Raw genomic sequence first — 23,060 nt, 5'->3', positions numbered from 1 at the left:
GTCAGATTTATGAAAACTTTAATGATAAGGAAGTTATGGGCACATAAAAGTGACAATTATGTATTATTTGCAGGTGCTGAACCATGCCCTTGACCAAGGCCGAACGAATCCAGATCATCAAGCTGGGAGGGGGCAGAAGTGCCCGTGCTGTAGCTAGTGATTTGAATGAACGAAACCCAGTGTCGCACGTTACAGTGTCCCAATTGCTGAGAGCGGCACAGTCCAGGACAGGCCACGATCTGGTAGGCCCAGAACTGCCACTGACGAAGGAACAGCTACGGCAGTGCTAACTTCGTTTGCCAAGTCTTCGCAGCATAGCTCACGTCAAATGTCTGTGCAATATGGTGTCAGCCAGAGTTCCATTTGCAGGGTGTTAAAGATGGTTTAGTGGCATCCGTACCACTTCTACACCAAGAGTACTTCGAAGGTCTACTCAACACTGAAAACCTCCATATATACTATATCGATGTAATTAAATTTGTCTGTAGTGTGGCAAAAATTTTCATTTCCTTTTTTTTTGGTCCGGGAGAAAGATGATAAGTGCAGATCATAATTAGAATGTAGTGTGTGACTACACGATATTGTTATATGGACGAACATGGACTAAAAGATACATGAATATATTATGATTATTGTGATCAGTTACGTGTAAGTTTACACTATTTAACCGATGTTGTTACGTTCAGTGATGTACCTAATCATACAATTAGTCTAAACATCGGGGAACGAGACGACATCAGCGTCGTCGCCTTGTAATCAAGGGACCCCGGGTTCGATACCCGGTGGAGGCACATAGTGGTTCGGATCCCACTTTAAACTGTAGGTCCAGACCCGATTAGCCTTTGTGAGCATGAAGTGGACTTAAAATAACAATTCAATCACTATGTGAGGCCAAGAGGTCTTAATGTTGTTGATATTCAAAAACTCTTGACAACGTGGCAAATGATATTCTGTTTGTTAAACTTTTTTTTAATTTGGACTAGTCCCCAAATCTTGAAAATGGTTCGAAGTTGTGTAATAGACCATTTCAAGGAAATTTATTTAGGAAATATGCTAGACTCAGCCAACATAAAATGTAGAACCCTCAGGATTTTACACGATTTGAATTTTTTTATAAATATAAAACTTACCACAATGGAAGGTTTTAAATTATATCAGTAAAAATTAATGTTACTAGAATTTAAAAATATTATTTATATAGAATATCAAATGATATCAAATACTTATCCAGTAGATAACAACACTTTTGAAAGATGTGAAAATAATGCAAGAACTATAAATAGTTTCGAAAGGCCTTGGAACCAGTGGCGTGGGATTGCTGGGTGTCAAAACTCACCTTTTGGCCCACTGTTCCTATAAAAAAGAACTTCACAGGCAGGAAAAGATGGCAAAATAAGGGCCTACTACTAAAAGAAAAGTTTACGTACCCCCCTCCCCCACACACACGCACACACTTTTCGAAAATCTTGGGCACGCCACTCTTTGGAATAACCAGTTAGAATTAAAGAAGATGTTTGATAATTTCCGTGTGTAATTCTATTGTTCTTAAAGTTGCCGTGCTATTGTGTACTAATCATAGATAGTCAACGAAAGTTTCATAATAAGCCAATGAATGTAATTAATACAAAAAAGAACTACCTGTGTGCACTAATCTGGAAAAGGGTTCGATTGCAATTGTGGTAAAAAATATGTATGATTCAATTATCAACTGTGATATCAAATTTAGTATTTTAGTAGTTAGAGAGTTGTATTATATTTGTGATTAAACTGAAAACTTTGAATCTATGACAATAAATAGAAAAGTGTTTTTGGTAGTTGCTGTCTAATTTACCACATGATTCCAAAAATGAGGGAAATCTTTAGTTGTAGTTAAGCGAAATTTAAAACAATAACGTCATAGCAAGGATAATATATAGGTAATCCTTGGTCATAATCCCTGTCATATATATAAGATCAAATCAAATACAGGTCGATATTAGATTTAATGTTATGCAAATACCGTAATATTCATAATATTTACTACATAGTGACAATATGTGTGCATGTATCAGTTCAAATTTGGAGTGTGTTTTTGTTATATGTAATGTGTCTTTAGATATTAGCAAGGCCAAATCCAGTGAGAATGTATAAAATATTTTCAGGTATGTGCATTTTAGGTTTAACTTCAAATATCTCTTTATTAAAAATATGCACTCCACTTTCATTACTTAGCTAAGTCAGCAGTGTATCTTGTTTTAATATTTATTGTCTCCGTATTATAGCCAATAGTATTTGTGACAACCAGTAGAGTCAACTTCAAATAAATTTTGATTCAATGACATAAACAACATTTTATACATGTAACTATACTATATATGTTCATCTTGAGTGGTTTAAGGACTATAAGCGCCTTGCTTATATGCTGACACCAAAGTATTGTATAGAATAGCCTACAGAATTCTAGCACATAGCAACTTCAAATTGTGCATTAGCTTTGATATCAGCTTTAGAAATCCAATATTGCATTAATTAATTGACAAGTTTGATGAACAAAATTATGTCCAACCTGCTTATTAATGTTGCAATTTTATATTTGTATTCTAAGATATTTGAATACAATATTGTACTTTTCCATTGAAAATTTTGTGTTGGGTTGTATGCTTTGCTGGGCACTTTAATATTTATACAGACAAATGAAATAAATAGGCTATGTAAATATATTTCTCTTCAGGAACATAGCGAAACCCTTGGAGGGAGGGGCTAGGGTCAGACTATTCAAGTGGGTCCCACATGCCGCCATTTCAGTGAATGGATCTATGAATACAATAAGTGCGTAATGTTAGCATATGGGGTAGTTAACAGATATAATGCTCTTGATTATGATTAAAGATTTTTCTTTTATAAATGTTAAAGACTAACAAGATAGAGTACACATTAGTGGATACTACGTGGTGATAATAAGAGTTTTAAAACAATTATTCTTGTTTGTTCATTATTAAGTACAATGCTTTGCTTACATTACTGATTATTTGATTATCGTGTCCAATGTTTTGAAATGCTATACGAAAAATTTGCTAGCGGGTGGATACCCCCGCACCCCCTTCACTTCGAGTACTGTCCGTACAGGGATTCATATATGTGAAGGCCTGGGTGGTAAGAGGCCCGGTATGCACAGTTTCTGTTATAACTTTTAGGCCAGATTGTTAGTTATACTGTTTAATTCTCTTATTTTCTATAGGACGCCTGTTGTCTTTCAACTGACGACCTTCCAGGTTTGTATGATCGTCAAGACATGAGGTCATCGCAAGCCTTAAAGACCCTGGCCAAGTTTCTGATTTTCTTTGCAGTAATATATCAGGTACTTTGATTCCTTAAAAAATATTTCACATTGTTTCGAGCGATATGGGCCTATACAAGGTTAAAATTTCAAAAGTCTCTTGATATTTTAATCAAAAAGCATTTTATTGACATAATTAACAGTACTGCTGAAACGTACTCTAGAATGGAAGACAAATTCAGTACATTTAAATGTGGTGACCCTGTTGCGAAGACCGAAACTGGCTGGCGTGATCTCCCGCTATTCGCTGTGTCAGTTTCTCTACGGTGTTCATCTTTACTTGGTACACCCTAGACTTAATGAAATCCCAGACAAAAAAGTCTTTGGGAGTCAGGTCTCAGAGTGAGCTGCCCAAAGTTTTGATGAGCCACGGCCGATCCACCTATCGGGGAAGGTGTCAGCGAGGTAGTCCCGAAAGACTCTGGCGATATGGGGTAGTGCACCATCTTGCTGGAGAACAACAGTGTATTTTATGTCAAGAGACTTTTAAATCATCCTATATACCGAGTTGCAGCTTCTGATATATATTTCTTACGATGGACGTTAAAGAATTAACGAGAATGTGAGTGAGACACGTTCCAAGTTGCAGACCAAGTTGGTCGATTGTTCTCCAAGCATTAAGCCCGAAACACAGGGAACTGGATTTTCAGTAGGAATGCCCTAGATGGCGCTAATTTGCTAATTTTCGCCTCACACGACACTTGTTACAGTACTTGCCGATTTAATTTTGTTCTTATAAGACATTGAGCAGACCAGACAATCTGTAAAGGTGGACGAGCAATTTGAAGAATGTTGTAGAAGAATCTGCTTTGTGTTTTTATTAAAAATTTAATCAGAAAAGTATGGACTAGAAATTGTCTGGAAACAAATAAGGTAATCAATGCGTATCGACAAGTTTTTTGATGAACTTGGGTATGCTTATTCATACATGAGATTCGCAGGATTCATTCACAAAAAAAAAACTCAAACATTTAATTATAATAATAAGGATTTTCATGTTCAGCTAATCATATTTGTCACGTACACATCTCATCGCTTTGCATAAATACCTAAATATTAATGAGCTGAACACGAATGCACTGCGCGTCATCTCTTTACTTTTTTTTTATCGAGAAACGATGAAACTAACAAAAACAGCCATCACTCGGAAACCACAGACCTTTGCAAACTCACAGATTATCTTCACATGGACAAAATTTACTCTGATTGGCTGTTCCACAGAATCCAGTCGAGGAAAGCCAGTAGCAATTAGAACATGTCCTATTCCTCCAAACCAGTCAAGCAGCCAGCCAGGCAGCCATCACATCCAGGCAGGTAGCCAGTTCAACGCCAACTAACTGGATATCCAGTTCCGTGTGATTCGACCTTTAGATAAGTTAGCGTCTCAACTACTTGTCTCACTTTCTCCCCCCCCTCGCTCTTTATTTGGAGAAAGGAGAAATTCAAGATAATAATTTAAATTGAAACTGCTCTTTCATTACTTCGATGAAATATATAAATTTATCGCTAAATTTATGTAATCAATTTTATAACAGTTTACATTAGATTTTATAAAAGTATTTTATTTCAGTTACTTTGTCGTACAAACAAAATGCCTTATCATGTACCATATGAAGCTGTGAAAATATTTACATATCAGTATCTTAATATGATAAACTATCAGGAAAGATTTATCATCTGGTGTACAGAAGGTTGCCAAAATAAGTACACTTTGCCCAGCAAGGCCATGCATAACGGTAGAGAAGGGGAGCAAGCGAGTGCACGCTGCTGCAAACTGCTGGTAGATGCAGCTGCATTCCCCCTCCATGCACTCTCGAGTACTACTTACGCAGAGGAGTTGTTTTCGTTCGCTTGCTCCAGAGGTTCCCGAAACACTGTGTAGTGCAGGAAGCACATTCTTCTGGAGAAAGTAGTGCCAGAGCTCCGTTCCGCCAAGATAATTAGTTCTGGAGCGCCCTTCCGTCGTGATAAGTAGTATTTACCAAACCCATGTGGAAATGTCACTGTGGGCGTGGCTGATTCAACAGCCAATAGTATAGATCCAGCAAACTTTCTGAGACCTCGGAAAATATGCGAACTACAGGCTTCCCCGTAACTTAGCCTAGCGACACTAGCGCCACTGCCCCAACGCCAGGGTTTCAAATGTCTTCGTGGATCTATAGCAAGGTAGATAGAGATTAGGTAAAGCCATCCGAAGATTGCCGATCTTGCACGAACGCGTGACGTCACCAGAGAGGGAGTGAGCTCGGCTGAAGCAGACGGCCCCTAGCATTTATATGGGAGATTCAGAGAGCGAAAGTATATTATTACTTTTAGGAGGGGGAAAATATTAATTGTCATCCTCCAAGATGGTATTGAGGCATTCTTTTAATGATTAGTAACATAATTGAAAACGCGCTACTTTTAAAAAGGGACAAAGGACATGTGAAAAAATGTATTTTGAAAATCCATATTCCTGAAACTTTCTGACCGATGCGCTACAAAGAAAGTTGAGTGTTCTCCTTTAGAATTTCGTCATTTTACAAATCGTAATACAATTTTAACTAAAACGTGGCATGCTAAAGAAGAATTAAAGAGTTTAAAAAAATAATTGATTAATAGACTTAGTTTATTTTACTTCGCTTATCTGTCAGATATGGCTAATCGCAAAGATGAGGATGCGTGATGATATGATGAAATTGATGAAAGGAAAGTAGACCCATGCCCGGGCGGGGATTCGAACGTTGGGGCCCTTGGCATCGTAAAGCGTTGTGCTAACTACTTCGCCTCGGAGGTCAGCATTACAAGGAAATAAACAGAAAATGACAATCATATGGCATCTATGCTTTAATATGCGAGAAACATTTGCGAGGAGGTTATTGAAGTAACAAATAATTATTACTAGACGTTGTGATGAAAATTATTAATATATCTGAAATATCGAGAGTTGACCTTGCAGTCTCTAAATGTACTTTTAGGGTTACGCAAAACCTTTACTCAAAATTGCTAGTGTAAATTTATAAGCTTATTCCTGTTCGAAAAAAGAAACTGCCAAGTCAAATTAATATTTCGTATAAATACATATATTTTTCTTTCATGAGGCCAGGACAGTATTTGGAGGGGACGGTGGCTTGGGAAGGCTATAGCCCCGGATCTCGATCTGCAAAGGGGCTTCCAGTGGGAAAACATCGTCCAGAAGAAGGGGCGAAATGATTCTTTTTAAATGGCTCAAGAATACAAAGATATAAGTGGACATTTGACAAGCTTAGTCTAAAACTTACAACTGAAATCGTATGTATTGGGGGTGGGGGTGGGTGGCTACGTGAGGTAACACAGTGGAATATGATTCACAATACTAAAATTAAAATAAATAAGTGGGAACAATAGAGATCAAAATATGTTGTAGCTAGTGAAGCCGCAATAGAAAAGATGGAGGGGTAAATCATATTTTCCCGGGGCAATCATGTTTATTATTCCGTTACATACGACACAAAAATGCATATTTTTGCTAAAAGAGCATTCATTCATTCATTTATTTTTGTCGTTATACTGGGGGCAGATAAGAGAGAGAAGTTGTCCTGCCCCCCCCCCCCCCCCGTAGTGTGGTCACTGCCTATAGGTATGCTGGAGAAGAATGCACCAATTAATACGTTATTAAATAAAACAGATACTTTTAAAACTTTTAATCAAATTATTTGTGAACTATGATTTGAATTTAGAGAGAGCACATACCTGCTGTTTAATTTAATTTGAATGAGTTAACTTCTGAAGCCTGCCATTTCCGAGCCTTCTTTCGGTGTAACTGCACTGCCCTTTGAGCCCTAGCTGCTGCGTTCAGGTGGCGGAACGAGCAGAATACTAATTAAAACAAATATGTGACAAATATATATAAAAAAAACAACGTGTTGAAGCTATTGACGGCGCCAAAGAAAAGACAGAAGAGAAACGTGGAGAGTGCAGTGATATTTTACGGGAAGTAGTCACGTTTATTACACCCTTACATTTACATACAATATTAAAATGTTCTGCTTTTAGATCTCGCACAATGCCTTTTTCACAAAAATGGGCAATCCCGCATTTTTTATAACAATCTTGTCTTTTCGTTTACTTACGTAATTACCGACTGGAAAGGTTGTGATATTTTAGATTTCTTCCGTTAGTCTTCTGATATTAGTTTTCACAGCTTTCCATAGCATTTAGGCATGAATACAGTTGACAAGAACAAAATAATCTTATTTTAAAACATAGAGCAAAAAGAAATCCAACGCGCTTAAGTTAAAACTCCCTTACATTGGAAGCCTGGAGAGAACAAAACAGGGGTTCCTTCGTAATACGATTACGATTTCTTGAAAACAATTTTACACATTTGAATCAACTTTGTGATAAATTGATTAGAAAGGATGAATCTTAACAGTAAAAGTTGTAACCTTTCCCCTGCTACTACAGGGTGATCGAAAAGTCCCCGAACCCAAACTTCAAATTTTTTTTTCGCCGGTCGTTATTATGATAATGTCAAAATTTCTGTGGAAGCTGGTTTGCGAGGGTCTTGGCTGTACACGACACAAGAGATGGCGCTGGGGAGTGGCACTAGCAGTCGTGGCGAGGAAATGAACTACGAGCAATGCTGGTAACAAAATAATCAGGTAAACCAAACTAACAGTTAACCTTAAGCCTCGGCTGGATGTTGAAAGAAATCCAAATTTCGAGGGTGCCGTTAGTTCCGTTCTAACAACAGTACCAAGGGAACACGAGGGAGGCGCTGACGTCGCTTTCAAGAAATTCTCCTTTTTCCCAGTCACAAATCTCCCATATTCTTACCATCGTTACCTAGTTTCAGCAACCCGACCTCGCTGCTTTTACGATCTGGCAGGGAGAGGGGGAGAATGAATGGTCGCTCCCACTGGCCATTGACCATTGACAGATGTGCCGAAACCTTGAAGAATAACTGTTTTCCTTTCCTTAGTTGAAAAAAACCTTACACATCGTCCTTTGAGATTACCAGCCTATGCACTGTGAAGCTGCATGTTTCTTCTTGTTTCCGTCGGTACATTCATTTTGTTACAGTAAAATGGCCAACTAACATAGATTATGTAGTAAAATACCTAAAATATAAATTCTCAGCTTTGGAATCAGGATTCTGTTGTTACAAGAAGCTACACACTTTGTGTTATCATGGCCTCTCCGATGGCGTAGTGGTGACGTCGTCGCCTTGTAATCAAGGGACCCCGGATTCAATACTCGGTGGAGACGTAGTGGCTCCAGTGGCGTAGCAGCCACCCCCGCAATCTCCGCAACGCGGGGGGGGGGCGAGGTGTAGGGGCCCCACAAAGAGCTCTTGAAGTTTTTATATAATCGCAGAAATTCCACATATAGTGTCGCTTATAAAAAAATCGATATACGAAACAGAAATCTGGTTCCCAGTAACATCATATACGACGTCTGCGATAACAAGCAGTGACGTATTATCTCAGCCAGAGGGGCCCCAGTAACTTGTCATATGGGTCCCCCTCCAAAATGCAGAATTAACTTACTTGCTCGCAGATGTCCATCAATAGGAAAATATCCCTCATCTCATACCTTTGTATCTACGCAGTTTGTCGTAAACGTAGTGTAGCGTGTCAATTGTCTACAGCTATGAATCCAGTAGAAATATTCAGTTGCTCAACCAGTCTATCCTTATTTTACAATAAACATCAAAATTGTTAATTCGTAACCTTTTAGTTTTTCACGTGATATTTAAAATGTAACTTCCCACCTAATATTTTCAAGGGGGTTCCCAATTCTTTTCATATTGAAATAAGAGCTGAAATGAATTTTCCATATTGTCTACACTTGTTACGTTTTACTTCAAAGGGGCCGAAAACCTCAGTTAAAGGTGGGACCCATAGTAAATTATCCCTTTGCTGTAAAGACCATTATCCCATCCTCTGCCACGCAGGGTATACAACGTATGAGTTAAATGTGACCATTATTTTGTGTAATTTTGTAAGTTCATTTTTCTTACAATTTTGCATTTTGTGGACATTTCTGTCGAACTAGTTCTTATTTTCCAATGTGTTACGATTTTTTGATCTGCAGTGTTCGAAGGGAAAATTTCTCGCTGCAAATTTCCTTGTTCGCGTTGGGGATAGAAAATAGGAAAATTCGAGCACTGATGGTCTATTAATAAAAAAGTTCTTGTTTCATGAAAAAGTATTTAAGAAAGTATGATCACTGGTCTATCGAAAAAAGAATGGCAGCATTAAAATTATGAATAATGATGTTGAGGTCTACTAACCTGTGGCAACCTTCTTTTATTTTGTTGGGGGGGGGGGGGAAGGTTTCAGTCCTTCCAAGCTGCATTTCATGGAGTGACAAATTTTCAGTGAATAGAGTTCCTTCGCAGCTTTATTATCTATCACTCAAGACTAGAGTCCGCAGTTATTTCTTCGTAGCAGATGGAAATTTACCTTGCGATAGCTTACTATAGACAATCTAGATATCCGGTTCAACCTCCATTACTGAAGGATAAGTTTGTTGCTTGAGTATATTACTCACTCAGTATTAGAAGGCTAATATGAGCGACTCTTACGTTGAATCTTGGCCTGGAGGAACCAGGGGATGGCTTAGGGGCTGAAGGCACATTCACCTCAAAGTCCAAAAGAGGAGTGTTTACTATCTTTTTACAATTCCACCAAAACAGTATTTTTTAATATCTGTGTAATATATGTAACTTCATTAAAAAAATATTTCAAGCAAAAATACAAAGCATCAGGAACAAAATATATGGCACCGGGAAGCTTCCCCCTCCTCCAAAAGTGATTCCTGGCTGTGTCCCTACGTTGAAGTAGAGAAAATATTTCCAGATTCTTCTTCCAGTTATTTTTCGGAGATTCAGACCATCCTGATTTAGTTTCAAGAAGGTACTACAGTGATATAAGTCGATAACAAAAAAATGGGAAGGCATAATATTTGAGGTAAAAGTTAATTTCTTGTACAACGAAGGGGGGAGGACAGATAACTATCTAACTATTGTACCTCCGTCCCACTCTGGCATCATAATTATTTTTTGACACTAAGGGGACCCCTCGATATTTTACTTGCGGGGGGGGGGGGGCAAAGATCTGCGCTACCCCACTGAGTGGCTCGGATCCCACTTTAAACTATACGTCCAGTCCCGATTTGCCTTTCTGTGCATAAATTGGTCTTAAAACAAGTTTAACAAACAAACGTTTTGCTATCAGTTCACAATCATAATTGGCTGTGCTCTAATAGTTGGAGATATTGATAGATGCACGTAAAGAGTGAGGTATTTGCAAAATTTCCGGCAACTACTCTTGAAGCATCGATATATTATAAATTGTACATATATAGTCTCCCCACAATAACCAAATATTAGCAAGCAGATGGAGGACTTCCCCTTCCCTTTCAAATACCATTCTGTACATAACCACCGAACTCGGGACCTCTATTACTCAAGATTAGTCTTTCCGATACCCGGTGGAGGCAAATGGCACAGTGGTTCGGATCCCACTTTCAACTGTAGGTCCAGTCCCGATTAGACTTCCTGTGCATAAAGTGGACTTCAAACAACAAATCAATCATTCAATCAAGATTAGTCAAAAGCAGGCACGTATCAAGAAATATATTTCGGGGGGGGGGGAGAGTCCGAACCAAGTCTCAGAAATAATAATAATATAAATGATGAAATTAAAGTATTCACATTAGATTAATGACATTAATTAAATATGTAAATTAATTAATAATGTATTATTATTATTACTTGAATAGGCAAAAAGACGGTGTAAGAACAGGTAAGAACAGGGATATAACAACACATATTCTTTATCTAGCTTAGGTGTAGTTAATATCGCAAAAAAATGAAATGAGAAATGAATGTCAAATAGATCAAGGATCGAATATTTATTGAATATGAATATGGTCCTATTAAATACACACACATGGCATTTAGACGATTAAGAACGTGTTATTTATGGAATCATGTCAGCCAGAACACATTTTCATCTCACTCAAGGTCAAGGATTATGTAAATTCAATTGAAATTGTACCAATATCTACAATTGAATGTGAATGCGGGTTCCATGTCATGAATCTAACCTTTACTGAACAGAGGCAGATTAAATATTCGGTTGAATCATAGAATACATTGCCGTAAATCCATTTCAGTGTTGGTGTTTTATTTTCATTTGGTATGAGCTCAAATTACCATTTTAATCCTTCGTTTTAAAAGTAATTCAAACACAAAAATGGTTATTGGGGGTCATTTTGAGTTTTTTCTACTTTATTACTACCTTCATTTGAATTTTTTATTTTCTAAAAATTTCGGGGGGGCTGTAGCTCCTTTAGCACCCCCTCTGCGTATGGCAATGCCCTCTGGATCTCCCTCCCCTAAATAGTCCTCGGCTCAAAAGTGACAGAAAAGCCAAGGTGAATTCCTTTTTATAATCTCTAATTCTCCGATACTATTCATTTTGGAATGAAAAAATAGAGATTAAAGTTGATTTCCAAAAAAGAAAAAGAAGAAGAAGAAGTATTGAAGGACAATAACAAGGAAGTTTTCCCTTTGTAAAGTCGGCTGGGCGTCTCACTGGCCTGCTGGAAACTAAGATTATGTTCCTGGGCGTGTTTTGTGAGGTCGGATTTTTGTGGCCTTCTCTCTTCATAAATTGGCTCTGGGGTTCAGCCATTCTCAAATAAACCGGTACCATTGAAGGACGACACCCCAAGGGGCGGGGGAGGCTAAAGGAGGCTGGAGCGTGATGCTTAAAAACCAGAGGACAGAGAATGAAAGTGAAAATAAAGATTGATTGATTGATTTGTGGTTTTAAGTCCACTTTATGCACAGAAAGGCTAATCGGGAGTGGACCTACAGTTTAAAGTGGGATCCGAACCACTGTGCTATGTGCCTCCAGTGGAAATGAAGAGGCAACACTGACTAGAAAGAGAGGAAAAGGAAGAGGAAAACCAACCAAAACAGACTATAATAACAGAGTGAGGGGTGGATTGAGAGAAATGAAGATAAACATTTCTCACGATGGAGTGAGAAAAGGAACAAAGAAAAGAAACAGTACAGAACGATAAAGAGATAAAGGAAGGAAGAGAAACAAAAAGATAGGCATGCAGAAAAAACTATAGAAAGAGAGAATGAGAAACAGAAGCAAAAGGTAGAAAGCGAAATAGAGAACGAGCAAGTGGAGGGAGAGAGAGATAGAGAAGGGCAAGAAATGAAGGATGCTCTATATCTGAAGAGCCAGGGAGAGAGAGCAAAGAACGCAGGAGGGAAAATGGAACAAGACCTAATCGTGAAAAAGATACAATGGTTTTACACACACAGAGATAAAAGAGTTATAAATGAAAGTTAGTTTTCTGTATTACAAGTTCTAGACTCTCCCAAGTATCATTCCAGCTCAAATGAGGCGAAAAAAAAGTCGCCCTAGTTTCGAGTGTAAGCGAAATTTTAAAATTTTACTCGCTAAACTGCTGGAAAAGGAACACAATTCAATTGTATTCAAATATTATGCATTACTAAGGAGGGCCTCCCAGGTGGCTTAAAAGTAACACCTTGTAATCAGAGGGCCCCGGGTTCAATAGCCGGTGAAGGCACGTCTGTCCCGAAGGAGTGGTTTGGATCCCACTTGTAACTAAATATTAAGATTTCACCAGATTTCTGACTGTGATGCATCGCAAGTTCATAAGTCCTATAGGCTCGAATGTCAGTTAATGAATGAATGCTTCCTTAGTTAATCTTACCAATGTCAAGTCACTGTTCAAATTGAAGGGGATTCCAGGAAAGTGTCTCCTGTCTCATTTTCCCCAGCCTCTACATCTTCCAACCAGTAACATAAATTTTCCCCTTCGTAGATTTTCTGTTATTTTTGTATAACTTGTCTTTTAATTTTTAGATTCATTTAATGCGGACACGTCAGTCAAAATTGTCAATTTTTACATAATCTTACATTAATTTTTGTATTAAGTCCGATGTTATGCAAGGATAGGCTAATTGGGATTGGACCTGCAGTTTAAAGTGGGATCCTAACCAGGAACCCTTGATTACAAGGTGATGACGTTACCACTATGCGATCGGGGAAATCATTAATTTCAGATGAAATTCATGGTTTGGAAATAAATTTATTACAATTTTGTTACTCCACACCAAACTCACACAGAGCATTGTTGTCCTATTAAATTTTGAGCTTTACGTTTCATAATAATAATAATAATATGATGATGATGATGTACATTAATTTAAATTTTTATTTTATTATTTACTTTGAGCCTCAATAAATTAAAATAAGTCAGTTCTTGGGTCTCACCGCGGCGCAAAAGATTTAGTATAAGTATAATTATTGTATTAGGTAAAAACAAATGTCAAAATGCGAAAATGGGAATCTTTGAACCACCCTCTTCCATCCTACATTTTCTTCAATTCCCATAATGATGCATATAACCTATATATGTAAAAAAAAAATCGGAGAGCATCACAGAGTTAGTCAACGAAGTAACTGGCTTTCTTGTTTCGGATCAGACTTGTACGAACCGACGTAATTTGTGTAAACTAAGTGAAGGCGATTCACTTCCTCGACTTCCAAGACTGTCTGTCTTGTATTTTGAAAGTAGCCACCCACTGAATGCACTTCCCTGAGTTTCCAAGGTCTTTGCGCGGACAAAACATAAACCAGATGTCAAAGCAAGATAAGTTTACAAATTGCGGTGTGAAACCATCCCCTCCCCCTCCTCCGCTCCAAGCGGCACATGACCGGTGCAGCAGATGGGAGCATACACATTCAGAGGGTTGCTTGCCCAGAAACGACAGCAGCGCCATAAGCGGAAAATCCTCGAACTTGCAGAAGGCGTGGGAACTAAATACTTGTCTTTTTTTTAATAAAATTATGTAATTTCTGTTGAAGATATTGTGCAAACGCTTGGAATTATCTATATAAATTCACGACAATAAGATGCACAATATTGAACTTAAATGCTAAAATGGTTTAAAACTCTTCAAACGCCCCATTTAAAGCTGCTTTCAGATCCAATTAATACTGAATTTCCAATTTTTTGTACGCCAAACTAGAATCCCAAATTGATTTTTTTATCATTACATCACTCCGTGTATCCTTCTAGAAAAGCCTTGCAGAGTATCATCGAAATTGGAAGCATATGTTAGGAGATTTTGTCAATAGAAGGAGAAGCAGTTTTCAGCTGTTGAGAGAAACATCCAGCCGAGGCTTAACTGTGACCCCACAAGAAAAAATCGGGTGTTGTTAAATCAGGTGATCTTGCCGGCCAAAGCCCTGATGAAATCAGGCGGTCATCAAAAAATTCACGCAGAACTGCCATGGTGGCATTGGACGTATGGCATGTTGCCCCGTCTTGTTGCAACCACACATCTCGTTCATCGGCGTACAAAAGCGCGATAAACTGCTGTATACTGTCCTGGTACACAATAGAATTCACTCGGTTTTCGAAAAAAAATCCTCCTCCACCGACAAAGTCATCCTTGCAACTGGCGTGATTATTTTGTTACCAGCACTGCTCGTAGTTCATTTCCTCGCCACGACTGCTAGCGCCACTCCCCAGCGCCATCTCTTGTGTCGTGTACAGCCAAGACCCTCGCAAACCAGCTTCCACAGAAATTTTGACATTATCATAATAACGACCGGCGAAAAAAATAATTGAAGTTTGGGTTCGGGGACTTTTCGATCACCCTATATATTTTAGAAGATATTCGTTGTCAAATATCTCAATATTTGCATAAGGAACCAGCCTTTTCCGTGCCGAGCTTCTCGACGATGACGTCATGTATCCATGGACAACTGCGCATACGATCTGCGCCGCCGAACGAGCACCCCCTGGATCTATAGCATCAGCTACGTCGGTTGCTAAATGCGTCATGAAGAAAGTTAAACCGTGAAACAAGTGCTTCTCACAATCTTCGGTGTTGAATAATTATAATTGGCATGGGAAAATTGCTACCAGCATCGAACCTATACACACCTAACCTACGAAAACTTAAAAGTTCAAAAGCATCAAACCCCTTTACAATCTTCAAACCCTTTAGACTAAAATGTATCTGGAAGACTGATGTCCTGAATATTAGCTGTTATTTGTTTATGGTCTTGCTACATACTGGCGATTTGGTGCCCAAATTGAAGGGGCATTTTAATATTGGGCAGCAACTGACCCCCACACGACCCCCCTACTGTTCGAACTGATACCACGTACTAAATCTATATAATAAAGTATAATTGGATCAAGGAAAGTAAAGAAGTGTTGGGGCTTTGACGCAACAATGTCTTTGTTTACGTTTTCTGCATCTCTAGTGTAGACGCTTTGGCGCAACAATGTATTTAAACTTTTTCATTACTGCGTCCTCCAGTTTACTTCAACAATGACTCATTGTCACAAGTTTTCAAATTAGTATTGTAAACTTTAATTGTTTGTCTTGCAATAACATATTTCTTCGCGCGGCTGATTCATACCATTAGAAAATAATAGACAATAAGAAATGACAATACTAAACCTCGCCATTCCGGGAGATGACAAAATTTATGCAAACTTACAAAAATCTAAAGTCCTTAACGGCATCAAACTTAAGAAGGTTTGCTAAACAATTAAATCTATTAAAAATATCATAAAGATAACCTAGCGTGAGGCTTGCCCCAGCAGCTACTTCTGAGGTTTTCAAGAGTGTAACAAACGCGTATGGCATCACTGTTACTTCACGCATTTTACTCAGAATTTACGCGAAGCGCATACGAATGTAATATTGCAACTTACTGCAACTTGGATACCAGAGTCCCTCGTTTACGACCGCATTAGGCCAGCCATGTCCCAATTGGCAGCTGCTTCAGCATTTTATCTGTGGAATTCGTGTACCGTTACCATGCCGTTACAGTCCGAATCCGCGACATAGGTGCAGTTGAAAGATAGAGATGGAAGGCGTGACAATTGCACACTTCAACTCATTGTAGACCTACGCTCGAAAGCCATATTTAGGGTGACTAATATTTTTGCCCCGAAAACGGGACATCTCAATTAAGTCAGTTCTCCCTCCTGAAAAATCGGCTAGGCTTAATTATAAAACTATTGTTATGTATTATTTTTTTAAGTATGGGCCACATAAATGATACATCATAAACAATAAATTAAATATGACGTCTCATAATCTCGGCATTACTTACATAGGGTATCTGGTCTTTCTGATCAACCTTTTAATGTAAGTCCTACGCCGAAGTTGACGAATGTCATAAGTATATATTAGAAGAACCAATCTTCTTGAGAACAACTTTATTCTTCACCAACCGTTCATATAACTCCCCCACATATCTGACATAACGCAAGATTTCATTTTTGAGTTTGTGTCAGTGTGCAGGAATTTAAATTCAGGATGCAAGTCCGTATTGAAAGACATTTATTGCTCATGCTTATTCATTGCTCTACAAATAAAGGAACGCATACAGTACAAAGCAATACAACTCTGGACACGACCTAACTTAAACAGTATGCTTCCGTCTGCTCGAACATTCTTCGATTGTTACGAAGTGCTTGAAACGTACTCCAGCTGTTTTGCCACTGTGTTGCCATGACGATAGTTTAAAACCCCATCGACATTATTTTTAGCAAGCAATGTCTATAAAAAATAGATTTGGTTTCGAAGCTAACTCTTAGATTTTTATAAAACGGGACAAATGGTGGCTTTTAATAATATGGACACACCTCTGAAACGGGACTGTCCCCGTCAAAACGGAGCGTTTAGTCACCCTAGCCATAATGCAACTTTTACTTTGTGTGTATGTATTGAGTGATTGATTTAGTTTATTATCTTCGCTTGTCTGCCACTTTTGGCTAATACCGAAGATGAGGATGAATGATGATAGTGATGAAATTGATGAAGGGACACTCACAAAGAACACACCCATGGCCAGGCGGGGATTCGAAGCCGGAACCCCTGGCGTCATAACACGATGTGTAACCACTCCGCCACGGAAGTCGACTAAAGGCTGAATTTGGATTCTCATTTGTATAAGGAGACAAGAAATTCAAGATATTGTTATTACTAACACAGATAACAAAAGAACTAGTGTCAGGTTTTTTTCACTTAAACGTACAGCAATTTAACTCACAATAATACAATTGAAATATATTTTCAAATTCTTAAAACTTTCAAAAAAAATAAAGTAAACATTTGGCAGAAGGCCTGTATCCTTTATAGTCTAGTCATGGATTCTTTTCAACAGGCGGCAGGCCGTCCAGTGGTGCTTTCTGATTCTTAAGTCCACGAGGGAACAGCAGATAGAGTAACATTATTATTTAAACATCACTGACTGTTGTGCATTTGCAGCTTGGGAGCGAGTCACAACTTCCGAAGCAGCCAATCAACAAGCGAGCTACTGAAGTCATTCGAACACGGCACCAATCGCGGACCCTCTTCCTCACGCTCCTCTCTGTTGGTAGGCTCACTAGCTAGACTCGCGCAGTCAGCCAGAGCTGTTCCGAAAATAATCTGACTCTACAAGGTTTAGTAACTAGGATTCGGACTTCGTGGAACAATGTAACGGCATGCTTGTAGATTCGGACACTACCCTATTCCGGCTTTATTACATTTCCTCACGCAAACAAAAGCAATTCATTCTCGTGTTTGTTTCTTTTCGCAATCACAGAAGCTAATTGATGATTTTTCATTTCTTTTTCCACCCAGTTCCATCGTCTTCTATACAGAAGCCGGACGCCTGAGAGGGACATTGAGACGTTTCTGTTCGTCTGTTCACAGTGGAACATTCCAGTGGTTCTCATAGACCGTGAGAGGCTGGAATATTATCAGAAATCTGGAGGAAACCAGGAGAAGAACAAGACTTTTGCCACAGAGCCATTGTGGACATTTGCAACTTGGGGAAAAAAGATTGTAGTGAAGGTAATTGCATCATCTGCTTTACCTCCACTTCCTAAAAAGGTATTTGTTTCTTTGTCTACTTCACGTTGCTTTTCTTAATCACTTAGCGGCGATGAGGAAGAATGGTGATCTAATGAACCTATACTCTGTCCAGGGAATCTCTGGAGCTAGCGAACGAAAGCAAGTCTCTAAGCAAGTAGCGACTCGAGAGGGGTCTACCAATGAACGCTTGAGAGGGGTAGTGGTTGCATGGAGGGGAATTGATTGATTGTCTTGATTTATTTTACTTCGCTTTTTGTGCCACTTTTGGCTAATTTGCGAGGATTGGGATGAGTGATGACATGATGAAATCGATTAATGGACACTCGCCAACATATACCCAGGCCAGGATTCTCTCTGGAAATCAACCTGTGATAGTGTTCTGGTACACTCTTTTTTTGGGTACAAAGAAAACGACAAGGGTCTGTATGTATCTGTCCATAGAACATCAAACAATTCAAAAACTACAAGGTGGTCCATAAGTCAGGTGACAAAATGAACATTACAATAACTATTATAGCTTTTGTCCAATCTTACGACGGGCGGCCTACATGCACGCAAGGGGAGTGGGGAACGGGGAAACGACCAATTCAGTGCAATAAGAAACGCAGCAGCCTGTAGAACGAGGTGCGTGCAGCACCTCCTCCCGCTGCGACGTAAATCTCGGCACCACCGCTGTTGTCTGGTTGGTCTGCAGCGTATTCCCTTACCTTGCCAGCATGTAGAGCTATAGTTTCAACTGATTTATAGGCCACCCTGTATACTAATAGGCTGCATTCTCAGTAAAATGTGTGTGTGAGATTTTTTGAGTTCGTCCGCAAGTTTCACACCACTTTTACTAATCAAATTATTGACAAAGTTGTCATAAAAAGTTGCTTAACTTCAGATAAACATTCTACATGTGTCCTGTTTCGTCTTCCTTCCAGGATGGCATCTTACAGCAGCTAGAAGGTCTCAGGTTCGATTCCGTTACTCTGCAGGACACCGCGTCTTCTCGTCCAACTGGTATTATTTTAAGAACACATTCGAGCATAATTCATGTCGTTCTTTTTTACAAGAGAAAAGTAAGTGTACATAATGAATATGTTCATTACACTATTTTCTATCCGCTTTAAGAATGATGTCAATGTAAACAATACACGTGACTTTGTAAAACCATATTGGTTGTTTCAATGGCAGGTGCGCATAAATCTTGCGCGTAGAAATACAGGGTTAGCCTAAATGAAATAGACACTTTCAAAGTTTTACAGAAAGAAGAGTTTTAATAATAGCGCTGAAATACTTACATGGTTTGAAGAGTACATTGTTTACATTGGTAAGTTACAATGTTCTATGTGTGACCCTTTTGTAACACGACAGATATCAATGCAGGCCCGTACTCATGGGGGCAAGGGGGCCATGCCCCCCCCCCTCGAGCCATGAAATATTTTGATGCAAACCTACAAAAATAACATGGATAATTTTTAAGGTTTCGTAAGAATTTAGATTTTCTTCTTGTATAAATGAATGGGTTGTCTACTATATTTAGTAATTTTAGTATTATAACCATTTATGCGAAGCTACTCAATGTTCCAATTTGGTCGGAACAGTTCACCATATTTAAACCGTTTTGTATTTTTTCGAACTGCATTTTTGATGAGAAAATATCCTCATTTTGTGGTTAATTCACATTCAGACATGTTCTTCATTATAAGGATAATTCCATAGCGTTGGTGGTCACATTCAGGATACGGATTTCCATGGCGGAAGGGGGATCTCCCACCTTCCCACAGACGATCTTGTTCTATTAAAATATTTCCCACCATTAAAATTTTCCAAGGGTAAGAGTTTGTATTATAACAACAAAGAAAAGCAATTAGTTTGAACTTCAAACATACTTTACTAAGAATAACATCATAAAACACATACAGAGAAGGAATAACAAAGAATGATGTCAGCCTGTGTGTGAATGTTGCATACATCCAGAAGCGCAACCACAATTTTTTGTCTGGGGGGGGGGCAAGTACCAGGATAAACGTACCAATAATAATAATAATAATAATAATAATAATAATAATAATAACAACAACAACAACAGTAATAATAATAATAGTAATAGTGATAATAATAATAACAATAATAATAATAATGATGATGATAATAACAACAATAATAACATTATTATGATCATTATTATTATTACTACTAGTAGTAGTATCAAAGACGTTATTGTTTTTATCCTCATAAATTACGCACGAAGGGAGTTGAAGTCTGTGCTAAAGCATTTGTTTGTAACAAACGAGTTGAAATAAATTTTAAACACGTTCAATTTCACATTAGCTAATAATGGAAAACAAAGGCACAAACTGTATTTTTGAATGGCAGAAAATGAATGATAAATACATTCCAAAGATAATTATCTTTGTACATATAACATGTATAACTTTCATGTACAAGATATGTTTTACACATATGCAACATGGAGCGATATAGAACAAGAAAATGCGTACCTATGTAACATGCCAACACTAAATTGTGTACGTATTCAAGTTTATTCAAGACATATAATATACAACACATGTTATTTAAATACATCACAGAAAAGAATTATATTTCGAGCGAAGCGAGCAAGAAAATTTTAGATCCAATTTTTGCAACTGAAAACAATATTTTTGATTTAGTAGGGCGGAAATAATTTCACGGGGCGCCCATGGCATTCTCTCTTTTAAAACTTTTTTTCATTCAGATCGCTCGCCGTCCATGGCCGACTCCCGCCATTCCCTAGCTACTATAGGAATTGCGAGCGAAGCGAGCAAGAAAATTTTACGAAATGTATTTTTACTTGCGTAAAATTTGAAATCGAAGGGGGCAATTGCTCCTCTGTTCCTCACTGCAGGTGTGCTTGGGCATCAATGTTTTCCCCACCCCTATTTGCCCTTAATAGGGTGCAAATAATATCACGGGACGTCAAGATATTCTCTCTTTCACATTTTTTTTTTTATTTAGGTCATTCGGCGCCAATGGCCGACTACCGCCGCTCCCTATAGCTACTGCTGTGAACTTTAAGAGAAAAGTAGGGACTGCGAGTGAAGCGAGCTAGAAAATTTTACGAAATGTATTTTTCTTTGTAGAAAATTTGAAATCGAGGGGGGGGGAATTGTTCCTCTGTGCCCCCCCCCTATAGATGTCCTTTGCCGTCAACGGACAGAATGCCTAGAATTGACTTCCGTCGAAGGTTGGGGGGGCAATGCCCCCCTGCCCCCCTGTGGTTGCGCCACTGCATACATCTTTTGTTCTCTCTCTCTCTCTCTCTCTCTCTTTCTCTCTCTCTCTCTCTCTTTTTAGGGCTGGTAACAGCATGGGGTAAGAACGTACTTCTACAGTCATAGATAAGATTTTAAGATTATATCAATTTGGACTAGTAAGAAATGGAGCCGTAGCTACGAAGGTGGTTGTCATTGTGGCTCCTGGAACATACCTAGGTAGAAATTAGACCGACGTGTTTTTCTCCTCAATTTCTCACCTCCTTTCGTTGGGAATTACACATATCATTTTACATGTTAATTTAATAGGAAACTAGTGTCTTCTTAAAGTTTCTCATTTTTTGTCCCTCCACCTAGTTATCTTTAATTTGCAATCGATTTTGCAAATATGAACAAAAACACACACTGCTTCAATGAAGATGGTGTGGGATGCACAACAGGCTGTCCTTTTATTAGACACATTTCTTGAATGCTAAGTTTTCTTTTCATCGGATTCACGCGGAAAAGAGTAACTACATAAAATTTCTACAATGACTAAGTATGCCAGCCAGCTACATCTAGGTGGGGTGTTCCTTATTTGTTTTATAGACTTCTGTTTCCCGATTCTGCCGCTAGGCGGCAGTTTTCCAAAATGGCGGATAAGGCGTTCTGGATCCTTGAATATCACGCAACGAGGTCCGTTACAGTTGTGCAACGACATTTTCGTATGCACCGTCAGACAATTCGATTAGAAGGTGGTATGCACAGTTCAAAGAAAAAGGTTGCATTTGCAAAGGCAAAAGCAGTGGTCGACCATCAGTGTCGGAACATGATGTGGAGCGAGTTCGTGAAACCTATCTACGGAGCCCGAAGAAATCGATTTCTGCTGGATCCAAGGATCTAAACATTCCGAAGACACCATTATGGAGTGTTCTATGAAAACGGCTAAACAAGAAACCATACCGTCTAAGTCTGCATCAAAATCTAACGCGTAACGACCGTCGTGTACGGGAAAAGTTCGCCAGCGATATGCCAAATCTCATGGCTGACGATGACAATTTCATCGAGAATTTCGTTTCCACTGACGAGGCGACATTCCACCTAAGTGGAAAAGTAAATACACACAATGTGCGCATGTGGGGAACGGAAAATCCTCATCAGTTTGTTGAGTTGGTTCTGGACTCGCCTAAAGTGAATGTTTTTTTTTGTGCTGTGTCACGAGAAAAGGTGTACGGAGCATTCTTCTTCATGGAGAAAACTGTTACAGATTGACATTCCTGGATATGTTGAATGAGTGGCCATTTCCTCAAGTGGAAGATGCTAACACCTTCATCATGCAATTGGATGGAGCCCCACCTCACTTCCACTGTGAAGTGCAATCATTGCTCAACAGAAAATTGCCACAACGTTGGATTGGGCGCGGGAGTGATGAGGATGAGAACCCTTTATCATGGCCACCTCGTTCCCCTGACCTTTCTCCTTGCGATTTTTTTCTCTGGGGATACGTAAAAGATACCGTTTACTATCCTCCATTACCCACTACCATTGAGGAACTGAAAACACGCATAACAAATTCCATCAAAAGTATATACACACACACACGCAAACAGGGTGT

The 23,060-nt window shown here is 38.7% G+C and overlaps 1 protein-coding gene across 1 annotated transcript; it reads left to right on the top strand.

Moving 5' to 3' along the window:
• Nucleotides 1-1,850: 1,850 nt before the first annotated feature.
• LOC145985506 (uncharacterized) lies at nt 1,851-22,349 on the top strand. The gene is made up of 5 exons (XM_083119577.1): nt 1,851-1,916; nt 3,218-3,337; nt 17,994-18,206; nt 19,151-19,288; nt 22,185-22,349. The coding sequence occupies exons 2-5, from the start codon at nt 3,272-3,274 to the stop codon at nt 22,347-22,349; spliced, it is 582 nt and encodes a 193-aa protein (XP_082975703.1). The 5' UTR covers nt 1,851-1,916; nt 3,218-3,271.
• The last annotated feature ends 711 nt before the right edge of the window (nt 22,350-23,060 follow it).

This window comes from Lepisma saccharinum, chromosome 3 (assembly GCF_977018435.1).
Source record: "Lepisma saccharinum chromosome 3, izLepSacc3.1, whole genome shotgun sequence".
Classification (NCBI taxonomy): domain Eukaryota; kingdom Metazoa; phylum Arthropoda; class Insecta; order Zygentoma; family Lepismatidae; genus Lepisma; species Lepisma saccharinum.
This window is presented reverse-complemented; position numbering and strand designations above follow the sequence as displayed.